This window comes from Macrobrachium nipponense, chromosome 1 (assembly GCF_015104395.2).
Source record: "Macrobrachium nipponense isolate FS-2020 chromosome 1, ASM1510439v2, whole genome shotgun sequence".
Taxonomy (NCBI): Eukaryota; Metazoa; Arthropoda; class Malacostraca; order Decapoda; family Palaemonidae; genus Macrobrachium; species Macrobrachium nipponense.
Genome location: NC_087200.1, coordinates 125,976,619 through 125,992,448, shown reverse-complemented (window position 1 = coordinate 125,992,448; position 15,830 = coordinate 125,976,619). Strand labels below are relative to the sequence as shown.

The 15,830-nt window shown below is 38.1% G+C and overlaps 1 protein-coding gene across 1 annotated transcript in view; it reads right to left on the bottom strand.

Annotated features, from left to right (window-relative positions):
* The window catches only part of LOC135219606 (adhesion G protein-coupled receptor L1-like), a 317,272-nt gene extending 302,605 nt beyond the window's left edge, over positions 1-14,667 (bottom strand). Inside the window, exons 1-2 of the mRNA XM_064256501.1 lie at positions 14,501-14,667; positions 7,609-7,843 (exon numbers count right to left, since the gene is read on the bottom strand). Coding sequence (XP_064112571.1) covers positions 7,609-7,843; positions 14,501-14,596 — 331 coding nt within the window. The 5' untranslated portion in view covers positions 14,597-14,667. The remainder of the gene's footprint in view (positions 1-7,608; positions 7,844-14,500) is intronic.
* Between the last annotated feature and the right edge of the window lie 1,163 nt (positions 14,668-15,830).

Sequence of the window (15,830 nt, the reverse complement as noted above, 5' to 3'; positions counted from 1 at the left end):
TTTTATTTTATTGCTGAAGTCTATTTGTCTATTCTGAGTGGGACTCTATAGTATATTGTATTCGCTTTATTTTTAGCGTTGTCGATAAGGTATGGTATTAGGTATAAGGTATGCATTAGGTATTGGTGGATCATGTTGAATTCTTTATCTACGTACCAATTTGAACATATTCTAAGCCCCCTGAGGAATAAGGTTGCACCCGACCATGATCTTTTCGGATACATCGTGGTAACTTAGGAAATGAATATATGAGACAGCGAGAGTGGATACCGTGAACGCATATCTATTCTGCTCTCTTATGATTAGGTCATCTAGGAACGGCAATTTCCCGTCCTTTTCCCGTTCTGTTTTAAATATTATAGTCAGAACTAGCGAATTCAGTTGATTGAAAAAATCCTTGAAATCTCCCCCGCTGACATCCCGGTAAGTAAAAATATCATGTACGCATCTAAGCCAGACCGTATTGCGGGGTTTGATAAGAGGACAAAATTTCTGTTTCGAAATATTCCATGTATATAGGTTTGCTAGAAATGGGGATAGGGGACTGCCCATGCTACAACCAATTTTTTTTTTTTTTATAAAAATTACCATTGAAAGATAACACGTTGTTAGTTACACAGAGGTTGATTAGTTTTATTGTTTTGTCAATACCAAGAGGAAAATGTTCTTCATATGGTTGTAACTTCCTCTTTAGAGGACAAGACATCGGCGATCGGGACTTTGGTAAGTAATGATTCGACGTCAAGGCTGAGCAATTGGATGTTATTTGCTGGGATATTTAAACTGTTAAATTTTTGTATAAAATCTTCTGCATGTTTAACGTGGGAGGTGAGAATTTGTTCCTAGAAAGGGTGATAACAGGTCTGCAAGCCATTTGGATATTTTATACATGAAAGAGCCCCTGCTAGATATTATGGGGCGTAGAGGAATCCCATCTTTAGAAGTTCTTGGGAGGCCATAAAAATAGAAGAGAGAGGGGTTGATTATCTTAAATGACTCTGGTAATTGTATGTTCTCCTTATTACCCCCTTATGGTTCTGACTGATTTGTTAAATTAGGCAGCAATGTTTGTAGTGGGATCTTTCGTTAATCTATCATAGGTCTCCGTGTCATTTAAAAGTTCATGAACTTTACTGATGTAAGTCTCCTTATCTAAAAAAAACTATTTTCCCGTCTTTGTGATTATGATATCCGCCCTTTTTTTTTTTAATCTAACTAACTCATTTTGGAATCTTTTCGGGAGCGAATTTTTGTTGTTGTTTTGTTCCAAGACATTTAACAAAATACCTTTGAGACATGCGTCTTTTTAATCAAAGTTGTGTTTTGCAAAATGTTTATCAAAAGCAACTAAGAAATTAATGCAAGATTTAAGACCGTCTGTTCTTCTGCGGCGAGGGGATGGTTAGAGAGGTTCAGCACATCATTGCTTATAAGCCAAGATTATTTCATACGCTGTTCCTCATTAGTCTTTTTAATTTAGTGCGTCAATTTCTGGAGTGGGTTTCACTGCTTTCAATAGCATCTGACAGCACAAAATAGGAAAGATATTATCCGTACATAACATCATTCCGGAACAGGAGGCGAAGCGATGTGGCTGACTCGCTTATTTTTCTTCTTATCACATGGATGTCTCGATGTGTGGCGTGTATTCTGTCTTGGGGGAATGTACGGATGGAGTCCGGAAATGGGTCTGAAGTCGATGTCCATCGCGTGAAGCCGCACATTTTGGGAGAAACTCGTTCTTGTAGGCATTCTTTTGCCCATTATGGAAATTATAAGTTTACGTCAGATTTTCGGCTTCAACCCAGCCATCGAGCACATCTTTAGACGTTATGAACGAATATGACTGGGCTACACAAAATGAAGAACCAGAAAAGTTTTCTTCAAAAACGCCTACAAGAACAACTTTCTCCTAAAATGTACGGCTTCACGCGATGGACATCAACTTCAGACCCATTTCCGTAAAGATCATGGTCGGGTGCAACCTTATTCCTCAGGGGACTTAGAATATGTTCAAATTGGTACGTAGATAAAGAATTCAACATGATCAGCCAACACCTAATACAACTGATTTACCCATCATACCTTATCGAGAAGGCTATAAATAAAGCAAATACAATATACTATAGAGTCCCACTCAGAATAGACAAATAGACTTCAGCAATAAAATAAAAATTCCATACGATGAAAACATCCAAAATGCCACAGAACACCTCAGGACTAATAATTCTTTTATTTTCCATTATCACAAATCCATCGGTAGTTCGCTCATTAACGTATACCTAAATAAGAGAGGAGAAGAAGCCATAGTTTACAAGATACCGTGTGGCAACTGTGATGAGATTTACGGTGGGGAAACCGATAGATCCATCTCGCAAAGATTAGCAGAACACAAAAGATCAGTGCGATATGCCTCAGAGAACTTGGGGATTTTCTTTCATATTAGGGACAAAGGCCATACTATTAAATACTGGAGTGGGGCGGAGCTGATTTTCAAATGTAGCTGTCCGTACAAAAGGAAAATGCTGGAATCTGTTATCATCAATCAAACCAACAATATGAACCTGTCAGGAGGACACTGGAAATCGGATGACATCGACGAACTAATCCTTAGGCCGCTCCTCAAGCAGGTGTCCAAGAACATCCGACCACCGGAAGAGTAGCCAGACGGGAGTTAATGAGGCCAAAAATCACCTGGGAATAGTTTAATTTCCACCCTTCCTGGGTCACCAACCGAGACTTACTGCCACACCTACATAAGTTTTGTATATATACTCTTGCACGACATCCTATGTCCATATTTTACCAGTGATCAAGAGCACAGAAGGAAGTGCATAATACGTATATGGTTGAAACGTTAAAACAGCGTTTTATGGGCCTTTTATCTTCACATTATACTATTGTATTACAGTATAAAGACATTCATATATATATATATATATATATATATATATATATATATATATATATATATATATATCTTTTGCAGGATTTCAGGGTGGGGGCAAGTGCCCCCTCTTGCCCACATGTGCAGGCGTCCACTGTATACCAATGGTTCTTATACTTTGTATTACACTGCCCTTTTAAGAGTTGGTTCTTTCCTCCATCTGTAGTAAAATTCCACCCCAGATTTAAATGAAAATTAAAAATATAGGAAAGAGAAGGGGTTTTTGAGGGATAGGGAGGAAAGTAAATAATCAAAAAACATGGTAAGCCCAACGCGAGTAGTAGACTTTAGGAAACTAACGTCATAAGGCGATACTTTTGCATTTCTTCATAGACTTCTGAATATCAGTTCCTCACTCTTCTTAAGAGAATAACGAATATAATTAGGGAATTTTCAATTTTTCCTTAGGGCTCACACCTCACATAGAAACTGTTGACGCCGCCCCGTTAAAGAACCAATGCTGAATACTAACCAAACTGGCTTACTTCACAAACTATAAGAAGTATCCTACTTACCACGGACACCCATAACGGCAGTCTATTTATTGTATTTCGCCATCTTACTTGCGATTTTAATATAAACAAGATAATTCGCATCATTCTTTTTAGGCAGGCCACAAAAAGGACAGGTTGCCGTCCTGCTTGAGATGGTGCAGGATGTCTGGCGAGCCCAATAGATTATCAAGACTGAACTCAAAATAATTGTTGGCATACAAAAAAAAAGAAAAAAAAAAGTCCAAAGTTTCCTCATCAAAAAAAGTTATCGGATTTCACAAATTTGCCATATTTTGCCTAGAGATAGATAAGTAGTAGCTAAGTAATGTTGAAAGGGCCGAACTCCAAGATCAAAATGCGATCAGACGTTGAGTCGTCTGTGGCTCCTGGCAGTTCATTAGGATCGCGATCAGATGATAGAAAAATTAGAACTATAACAAAATCCACGGCTCTCTGCAGCTAAGCCACACCCAATGCTTAAGTCACGACCATTCCTTGAAGCTGACTGGTTGGCAATGGTTAAAAATGTTGGTTGACTCTATGATTCTTTCCTCTTCTTTAATCTAGCAATAGTTGCTTTACCGAACTAAAATTAGTTCTGCTGATTATCAAAACGAAACTTTATATTAACGCCTGAAATAAAATCATAATACATATCTCCCTAAACATGGTAAAAAAAATGGGAAAATATGAATGTAGTCAGGAGTGTTCCGCAAAGCTACAATGTAGTTTATCGTAGATGAGGATCACGGAGAATATCTGCGTTCGAATCGGTGCACTTGAATTACAAGGCAATGGTGATTACTGTCTGATATTGCCAAGCATGTTAATACACCATTCAAAATTTAAACACAAAGACTGCCGTAGAGCTATGCAGACTGGTATTTCTTATTAATTTCAGGAAATCTGACTACATTTAGTCATAAAATCGTCATCACTGCAATCTTTTACACATTCCGTTGGATGTGAAGCAGTAACTGGACTCTAAAACCAGAATAGGCCTAGGTTAGCTTGAAGTTACAGTATGATAGGCTTATACCATTCATACTAGATCAGATTTGCTGAGATTTTCCTCAAGGACATAATATCCTTCCGAAATAACAGGATCATAAAATGGCATAGACCTAAAATGTCCTATGTCTTTTTATCGGTTTATACGTAGCTCATGACGTTTGAATTATAAGCCTATCTTATATTTAGCCGTTTTATTGTGGGTTCTTGTTGTCGTTATTCGTGTCTTCGTTGTGCTTGTATAGTGTCCTCGAAAACTTTTCACATAGTTTGCTGACGTTGCAAATAAACATTCATAAAAGAATAAAGAATAAGAGAGAATTTAATGACACTAATCTATCCTTTTGTCCACAAGGAAATCTACAGTAATGCCCTAAAATCAAATGAATCGTGGTTTAGGTCGTCCTACATGTCTTATTCAACCATTATTATTTTTTCTTTCTTTCTTTCTTTTTCGTTATGTACCTTATGATGCTTCTTACCACAATCTTCACTGTCATAGTAATGCTACAACAGCCTTATCTTTAATCATTACAGCAATATAATTGTTTCCATTTTGTAAATATAGTATATATATCATATAATTTATTGAGAGCGGTTCGACAGTTGTGCGTATGGCTGAGACATCCCAATCGGTCAGCGTGCCATCGCCAGCGATGTGACCCCAAGTTTTACTATTATTCTCCGTGGTACTACATATACCTAAGTGGCGTTATACACATTTTCTCTTAGTTACCTGTGCATTTGCCATAAAATGAAAGAAACTTGAATTTCACAGGGTATTATAAATCGTTGTGTTGAAACTTAGTACTAATACAAATAGTAGTTTTCGATTTACATTTATTATCCCAGTCAACTCCACGATATATAATGTATATGCATAAAGTGGAATGTACGTACACTTATAAGCAAGAGCACATACACACATGCGTGGATGGCCAAATCTTAGGACTGTCTCAGCCTTACACCAACTATCAAACTGCTTTCAATGCACTATACTGAAAATATATTTACTAAAGGGATAAATTATATTGCTGTGACGAGTAAATATAAGGCTGCTGTAGCGTTTCTATGAGAATGAAGGCTATGGTAGAAAGGCATCATAAGATACTTAACAAATTAGAAAAATGTATGACAGCTGAAAGTTGGGTATGAGATGATCCAAACCAGTCTGCGACTGCGAGTAGCTCATGAATCATTTGGTTTTGGGGCATTCTTATTGAGTCAGTCTCTCTCTCTCTCTCTCTCTCTCTCTCTCTCTCTCTCTCTCTCTCTCTCTCTCTCTCTTTGTTGTTAGGAGAATATTCTAGCGCAGACAATATTCATAAAGATCTCGATTACTTTTAATTAAAGCATTACCACATTTCAATTAACAAGAGTAGGCAGATAATTCTTTGCGCCAATATTTTATGAACAGGTCTATGTTTATTCTGCAATGTAAGGATACCATATGAAAATTTTTCGAAGACACTATAAGCACTATAACAGCAGCAACAAAAACAAGAATAAGCACAAGAACCAAAATAAAACAGTTGAATATAAGATAGGCCTATAATTCAAACGTCATAAGCTGTGTAAACCGACAAAAAGGCATACGCCCTTATAGGTCTACGTCAGTTTTTATGATCCTTTTATCTCGAAAACATATATACTATACGCACAGCAATAAATCGTAGTAATATCACTTACAATTCTATGAAATCAAGCAAAATATCACAGCGACTCTCCAACACAACACAACAAACGTGGCCGTGGCGGCAAAAACGTCGTTCTTAGTTTGGAGGTTTGACCTTTGTATTGGCAAAGAAGTTAATCTCAAACTATTCTGGCTGTGATGGTAAGCGGCAAAGCATAACTGTGGACTTTGCAGTAGAAATTTTGCAACAATCATTCAGAAAAGCAACACTATATAATTTGATAACTGTAAGTTGCCAACAAGTTGCCAATTTCTGTGGTAGTTGCCAACCACAAATTTCTGTTGCCAACCACCTCAGAAAGTTTCCAACTTTCAGGATTTTGGCACCAAAGTTGCCAACTTGGCTACCCTGGTAAGGAAGGATGTTTTTGGCTAAATTAATCAAGGGTTATTAGTGGAAAAAGGGGTTGGCAATTTTTCTAGCAATAATTGGCAACTTTTAGTCTTGGAAATCTGGCAACCCTGGTTAAGCCCGCTACTAACGTTTGTTTGTTTGTTTGTATGGTGTTATTATGTTGCAAGGAACCAGTGGTTATTCAGCAACGGGGCCAATGGCTTTATGTGACTTCCGAACCACGTCGAGAGTGAACTTCTATCACCAGAAATACACATCTCTCACTCCTCAATGGAATGGCCGAGAATCGAACCCGCGACCACCGAGGTGAGACGCAAACACCATACCAAGCACGCCACTGAGGCACTAACTACTAACGTTCAGTTATGCCTGTGCCGTTATAACTGAACATTAGTGTGGACAACCTGCACAGTTTTTCCGGCTTGCGCAGTCGGCCTGAGTAAACAGCTCCAAGAACTTCATAATGATATTACAGAACTTAATATACCTTATATCGGACATATCAATGGCACACTTCACAATTCGGGAACTCATATCTGTGGTGTCATCATCATTCATACACGGAACTCAACATTACCAGAATCAAATCCGTTCTGCTAATCATACGGACTGTTAATTAGTGTGACGCCATTCCCCTTTCAAGAGCTAGCCAATCACTGGTGTGCAATGGGTGGGGCTTAGCTACAAAGAGCGATAGATTTTGCTATAAAAAAAATCACCATTTGGCATATGATGATGAATAACAGTTGCGGTTCTTGTACACATTCTTCTGTGACTTTTCACTATTGCTAAACAGAACAGTATCAGTTATTTTGTCTCGCCTTCCATATAATCACTTGCTTTTGTCAACTTTTTTTAATGTAACACCTCAAGCATACATTCTAATTATATATGAATGAGTGTGTGTATGGAAGTTCACGTTTACTCCATCTGCTGAGGAGGGAAAAAATCTCTGAGGGACAAAGTTATTTCCTTTTCAAAAACAGTCTGAAACATCAGTAGCTCTAATACAACAGGAACATAATCATACATCAAAATCTGAGCTTAACTACAGCAATAAAAACGGAAAAAAAATTACATAAGCAACGAAAGAGGAGCTCCTGACCTGTGACATAGCCGGACCCTTCAGTGACAAAATCATCATCATCATAACTTAATGTGGGTGGAGAAGTATAATTAAGACCAGCGTATGCCTGTCTGCGCATGCGTCCATGGCGCGCAGAGGCTTTTCCGAGCCACTTCATCATCGTCTGCATATTTTCACTGCCATTGCCATCAGATATTTCATGAAAAGCAAAGTTCTCTGGATGTGTTACACTACCATTATTTTTCTTGAGGTGCTGAAAGAAAGTACATGATATATTGCATGCCAGAAAACTTCAAAAACCTGCATAACCCTAAGTAGTTAATGTTGTGAGTCTATGGGATTAAGCATCAGTTTCTTGTTTTCTTAATAATTGCTATTCAAGTTTATTCCTGATCCAAGACCAAAATTTTAGTACATTCACAATATAAACATTTTGTACACAATCTATTATATTTTTAAAAAATACACATACAATTAAAGTAGCATATATCTTACAGAACAGCTACAAGAAGATTTACAGTTGTATATAGAAATAATACAAGAAGAAATTACAGTAGCATTGTCTCCATTTTTTCATGGGATATATTTTCTTTATCTGAAGTTTTGACAATTAACCTGATTACCTCTGGAAGCGGCACACTTACAGTTTTGCTCTTCTGTGCCCCCCACTGCGCATGTGTAGTTTTGACAATTAACCTGATTACCTCTGGAAGCGGCACACAGACGGTTTTGATTCTCTGTGCATCCCCACTGCGCATGCTGTGGGGTTGAAAAGTACTTGGAGCTGTTGTACTGAATGCTACATGTTGACATTGCTAGTAACAGTCTTCCGTAATCAAATGCCGACGCCGTTGCGGCAGTCGAAACACCATTACGACACTATTGCATCTTTCGGCATGACATGGTAACTTTTGATAGTAGTCAAGACTCGACTGCATAGGTGATAGGGGCAGCCTTGCATATCCGCCATCACTTGGCAGACGTCATCAAACTCACCAGCGCGGTTACAAATCATCCGATTAATTGCACCACAGTGGTGTCGTAACGAACAAATCGCCTGTATATGACTCAGGCATAACAAGGATCCTGGGTATCGAGAGTGTGCATGTTTTTCGACGACATTTGGCAGTGATCATAAAGCATTTTGAACAAGATTTCCATAAATCAGGGACATGCTGATGGTTACTGACATTCAAAACTAAAAGGGATCCTGGGAAAAAGAGCGATCTTGCGATGATATGCATTTAGTTCATTGCAGTGATTTAAGACATGCTTGGTCGACAGCATTGATTTGAGAAATGATAAGACGACACTACTGGCCCGTGAGACGCTTTATCCTTCGAAAATAATTTGGCAGTAATTAGAGAAACCCTTAGTTTGCAACCTTAAGGGTAAACCAACCATGATGCATCAGCTGTTGGATCAAAGGCGAATGTGGATGCAAGCATATCATTGATGAATATCTACACCTGTATGAAGCAAGAATATGTATACTGAATGACGAAACTGTGTGGTCACTCAAAGTGTGACGTGTTTGTGATGTCATATTTTTCTGATTGCGCTTAAAATGGAGAGACTTGATGAAAGGACAGAAGTTAAGGCGCTAGGAACAGTGTTGTTCTCTCAAAACTAGAGGGAAACTCCTGCAGACTTCAGTGTACTTTCATAACCATTAGATTTGAGCAAAACCAAGACTCCGTGCAGAATTCTTGTGTGGAAAGTGCAAAACTTTAAGGGATAATATACTCGAACTGTAACATTCATTACTATTCTTTATTTGCCCACCAGTCTCTTCGGAGGTGTGGGTTCATATCCCACCACTGCCATCAAAATTTCTGCTAACTCTTATAGTTACCATTCTAACGTAGCAATGAACGAGTGGAATTGTGCGGGTTCTCTTGTAAGTCTTAAGCCCGCCACTAACGTTCAGTTATGCCTGCGCAGTTAAACTGCACAGTTGGACTGTGCAGTTATAACTGAACGTTAGTGTGGACAACCTGCACAGTTTTTCTTGCCTGCAATTCGTTTTTAAAATGATAACAAGAATAATATTCCACTTTCCACCAATACAAATTAAAACAAAATATTGACAAAATAATGTAAAACTAGAATAGGCCTAGTATATGCATCTATTTATGATTATGCACCATGTCTGTAATTCGTTTTAAAATGAGAACAAAATAATATTCCACTTTCTCACCAAACAAAATAAAAAAAAATTATTGGACTATGTACGTTTTTTCATTGCTTACATCTCAGGGAAGTTTGCTTGGAAATGAAATTAGACTAATCAACACTAATAGACCGGCAGCCCGGACCATTGAGATACAACGATCGAGATACCAACTGTAATTTAGGAGTAAACTTGTAAACTGTGAAACTGACCGTCTGCCGAAAATATATGGGTGGCTTACTTAACAAGCAACACTAATTGCTTATTAGATTTTGGGTCTAGATCCAATATATGAGATACCATATGAAACTAATATATAATATATCTGCAGACTCTACTGATTACAGAATGACCAGTGACAGACATTTTGGAGGGTGGGTTCCCCCGGGCAGACGCACTGAAAAGTGGGGGTTAATTGGATATAGATCCAACTTAGGAGATACCGAGTAAAATTTACACTACAATAGCGCTGCACATCCTAGAATACTGTGGTGATAATGACAGACATTTTGGTGGGTGGTTACCCCCTGACAGACGCCCCACAATGAGTGGGGAGAGGGAGACAGGATCTGATCTGCATCCAACATGGAGATACCAAGTAAAATTTATACTACAATAGTACTGCACATCCTAGAGTACTGCGGTGGTAATGACAGACATTTTATTGGGTAGTTACTCCCAACAGACACCCCACAAGGAGTCGGGGGGAGGGGGAGTGGGAGACAGGATCTGCATCCAACATTGGAGAAACCAAGTAAAATTTGTACTACAATAGCACTGCCCATCCTAGAATGCTGTGATGGTAAAACTAGACATTTTAGTGGCTGGTTTCCCCCTGTCAGACACCCCACAACGAGTGGGGAGGGGGAGGGGGAGACAGGATCTGCATCCAACATCAGAGATACCAAGTAAAATTTGTACTACAATAGCACTGCAAATCCTAGAGTACTGTGGTGGTAATGACAGACATTTTAGTGGGTGGTTACCCCTTCACAAACATAAACCATGATTAGAAGGGAGAGATGGGACACCTTGAAATGATTCAAAATCTATCGTAGGCAATATTAACATTATAAATATGATAATTATCTGAAAATCGTGAGCCTGATAAAAACGTAAAAGGCAAAAATTTCAAGAAATATTGTGATATATTTTTATATATGTACCGAAGGGGAATTTTTAGTTGATAAAAATTCCCCTTCGGTACATATATGAAAATATATCAATTCCGAGGTAGAGCGAATTAGATATTAAAGGACATTTGTAGCTCGAATGATCTATATGAATCACGGTGATGTGATAATTGTTCATTACAAGGCTACGTGGGTCAAACGTTCGAATTGGCTAACATGGTAGAGGGGGTTTCATATCGATTCTAATTACAAAAACACCGAGTTCAACGGTGAATTTGTAAGGCCAGAATTGATATAAACTTATAGCCTCTCTGTTGGCCGACTTCATAACGTCACTAGGCCGTCCTGATTTCGTTCCCGTCCACTGGACGGTGGTTCGATCCCATGAGGGGACGAAATTATTACCAACTAAAAATTCCCCTTCGGTACATATATGAAAATATATCAATTCCGAGGTAGAGCGAATTAGATATTAAAGGACACACACACACACACACACACACACACAACACACACACACACATATATATATATATATATATATATATATATATATATATATATAGTATATATATAATATTATATGTAAAGTCTTCCGAAGCACCAACCCTTGGGAAGCGGACTATCAGAAATATTATCAATAACTGTCCAACGTCTGGGCTTCCTACTGGCTACCTCTGGGACCCATGTTGTGCGGAAATTCTAACCGCTGCAATCATTATGAAAATCTTAGGGTAACTATATTATTTCATAGTAAAACTTCACTTTTCCACTAAAACTCTCTAAATTTGATTCTCAATGCTCTTTCTTCTGGAGTACATCAACGTGACTGAAACAAGTTTAAACATAAGTTCGCCCTGAATTTTCTTTTTCCCAGCTTTGGTGTCATCTAGAGACTCGTCTTATAAAATTTGTACCTTTGGGGGGATATTTCCAAATATGGCGTCAATCTTTTTGCCCAAATTTTGGTTCTGTTTCATGTGAGAAAGGGAAAGAACGATAACAGTTTATCTCGCAAAAATAACTAGAAAATATGGTGGCAGTGATAACTCCTCAATGAGATGATGTAACGATTGCACTAAAGATAACAGCAAAATTCAGTTAGTTCGTAAAAGGACAACGCTCTTTCTAGACTTTTATTGCATCACATCATCAGCCGCGCTCTTCCTTTACCCTTTCTGCAGAGCATGTTACGCCCTTTCTTTTGGTGTATATAATGTCGGGAATCCGTTCCCTCTATGTAATATTATTCGTGTATTTTCGTCTGTGAAGAAACACATTCACAGGGGGGGTGGGGGTCCCTGTCCCTCTTTGTTTATGTTTGTTCGTGCGTGCGTGACAGAACTACGTTTCCGTCCGCACCCGTCTTTGTCAACCCAGTTCTTCTGTATTAAAGTGTATCATTTCACCTGCATATTCCATTGAAATCATAAATAAAGGCTCATCTTATATCCTTAAAGATCACCTTTCCACCTGCAAAATATTCATACGACCTACAGGCTGCTCTCGAGCAAGAGCCCGTGCTGGCATAAAGCCAGCTTCATCCTTCAACAAACAAAAACAACAAAGTAAAATTAAAATTATCAGTTACCCAAAACCCTCCCTTTACCTTTTTGTACCTCTTGTGGTCCTCACAAGTTGATTGGGCAAGGACTGTAACCGGGTAAATCATACAATTTGATTTGAAAGGCAAAGCAGGATAATGAGCAAAATCAATGAATCTGACTAGTAAAGCCAATCGGTATTTGCAAATGACATATACTGGAAAATAACATACGTGTATAATGATTATAATAAAGCAGATTTTGCGTGCATGGATACTCACGAGTGAAAGGTTTTCGCAATGACTTCGTAGAAGAAAATACTAACTAGAGATGCTGCTTGAACATCATTTCTGGTGAATCACCCAAATCTAATAAATCATATCATTCGTCTCCTACAAAGGGCGCGCGAAGATGCAAATTCAGACAAATGATCATCCCTGGGACTTCAGCATGAAAGTCTGTAGCGCAAAGATTAGAAGGAGTCTCACATCTCTCCGACTTCGGTCTGTCAGTTCACAAAAGCAATGTATTCCAGAACTCGTGCAGGAAATGGTAGTCTCATTATCAAACCATTTCCGTGCATTTCCAAGCAAAGCTGGATATGAGCAGAAACTGGAAAATGATCGTGACAGGATCAAAATATCTACATCAACGTGTAATTAGCTACTGTTCGTCGTGAAAATGCAACACGCACTGTGGCACGTAGACGTATATAAGACAAAGCGTAGCAAAGTTCTTTTTTCTTCTTCATCTTTTCTTTTTATGGCCGGGGAGTCGGCAAATAGTCTAGACCGTTCTATAAGTAAAATATATATGTAGATCTAAAGAAGGCTAGAATATGATAATGATACAAATAACAATGTAGTATACGGTCCATAATAAATGGCAATGAATGTAATGATGTAGGTTTAAGGTTTTAAAAATACAGGAATAATCTAATGTGAAACAGCTATGCATATTTAAAACCGTCAGAACAATTAGACAAATTATATTATTAATTAAATATTTTAGCTCATTACAATTAATGCACAGGGCTTCGGTGATTATATCTATGTATATTCAAACAAGAACTTCTGGAAGCATAAACAGGTGGCAATGGCTAATGAACAAAAGAATAATATAAATGATGAACAATTATGCTTGAATCTTCTATGATCATCATCATCGTAACATCCAATTCAGCTTGTGCGGCAAAAGGGCGTCTGAAATTCCCCCTGGCAGTCCTAGTTTTCCCCGCGCTTCATCCCTCAGTCACACCACCCACTAAATCGTTTTTTCCCGTCTCCCGGCCAAGGCAAAGTCGCTCTCCGACAAATGTGGCCTTAATGGCTGCTGCCCAGAGTTCACAAGCGAAACCGCACCGCAGTTGTCAATTACTGGTAACAACTGAAACATTATATTATCCTTTGGCAATTCTCATTTTTTCCTTCATTCTTGACCCTGAGCACAACACAAGACATAATAAACGAGAAGAAAAGTGTTCTTAAAACAAAAGCTGACATACTTGCGCATAGATTCAGTATGAACTGACGCGAGAATTGGAATTGAAATATACAATTTAGGCCAAGCGCTAGGACCTATGAGGTTATTCACCATAGAATATGTTGCAACAATTGCTACGAGCGGATGGACAATAACATGGAAGAAAAAGAATATGAACGGAGATACAGTAAAAGGAATGAAAGGCTAAGCAACTGCGGGACGAAAGGACGCTGCAAAGAACCTTAATTAAGGTTTACAGTGCACCGCCTGATGTACACTGACAGCGCTACTCACTACGGGACTGACTCGAGAAAAGACTGCCTTCAAAACCATCCACAATAATTCAACATAAGACTTTTTTCCATCTTTACCATCGTAGTTTTTCAGCTAGTAATTGTGGGGGTGAGGCTGCTAGCCATACCCCCTGCCCCATGGATGCTCAAGGACATATGGACCTATAATACTGCATGTCTTCTTTTGGCGGTCACTTATCCAAACACTGACCAGACCCAACGTTTCGTAACTTCGCTAATCAACAAACCAAACCAGTGTCACAGCGAGCGTGATTCTACACATACCTTTGCTGACGCAGACGCAGCCATCAAAAACAAAAACGTTAAGAGAATCGCCGCCTGAAGTCCCGGCGGGAGCATCGCGCCCTTGAGAACAACCATTGTGGAAGATGTGAGCGTCCCTCTCTGAAGCTCTTATTCGCCCTGTCGCGTCAGTGACAATGAAGCTGAATGCGCCTCACAAGTCACAAGACAACAGATTCAGTATCAGTGGTCCACGAGGGACCGGAAGGTGCGCTCCTAGCTGGCTGAAGCTGATTTAAATCAAGACCAACAACAGGTTTTACGAGGCAGTGGGGCTTTCCAATCCCCGGTCATATAGTATGTCTGTAAGTGTATATATATATATATATATATATATATATATATATATATATATATATATATATATATATATATATATATATATATATATATATATGTATATATATATATATATATATATATAATAAAGTACACCACGTAGTTGAAACGCTGTGACAATGATATTTTTTCTAGTGATTAGTGCTCTTGGTATGGTAATGAGTTCAACCAAGCCAACATTTTTACTGTGTAACAACATTAATAACAACTTGAACGGTTAACAGATCAAATACTGTAAAAACAATGCTGGTATTAATAATAATGATGACAACGATGATGATGATGATGATGAGAGAGAGATGTTTTTCCTTCAATATGCTGTATAACTGAATGAATTAAAAAATAGTTAGAAACTAAAGTACGAATTTTCTGAACATTGAAAGGCTAGCAACATAAACAATGAATGTTTTATTATAGAACAGCGTCGTTTTGAAACGAATGATATGATGATATATTAATTAAATGATGGGAAATAATAATAAAAACAATTTACGTTCTAAAAAATAATAGGTAAACTAATAACTAAACGCATTCAAGTATTATACAACTTTGTTGCAAAACTAATTTCGCAGCTTGTCCATAATCTATTAACGAAGAAATGACGGACTGACTGATAAAGGCAGAAAAAAATGCAGAAAATGGACAGTCGGAAAGAAAGAACCTCCGAACCAAAACGTTTCGCGGTGATGAGAGAGAGAGAACCAAGCTTCAGTGTATTGAAGGTTATTGCCTCGAGTGTATATTGCACCACTCGACGGTATATCGTTCGGATGTTATTTCCTTATTTTCATTCCAAATATATAAATGGTTTTAAGAAATATTTTGTATATGAAAAGCAGAATCAACTAAAACAATTTAGAGAAAACTACAGATAAATTCAGCGTTTTATGAAGCTTTATACGTATTTTGTCTGAATCATTATGAAATAAGCTATTATGCTCAGGCATGAATAGTCCTACCAACCCCCTTAATG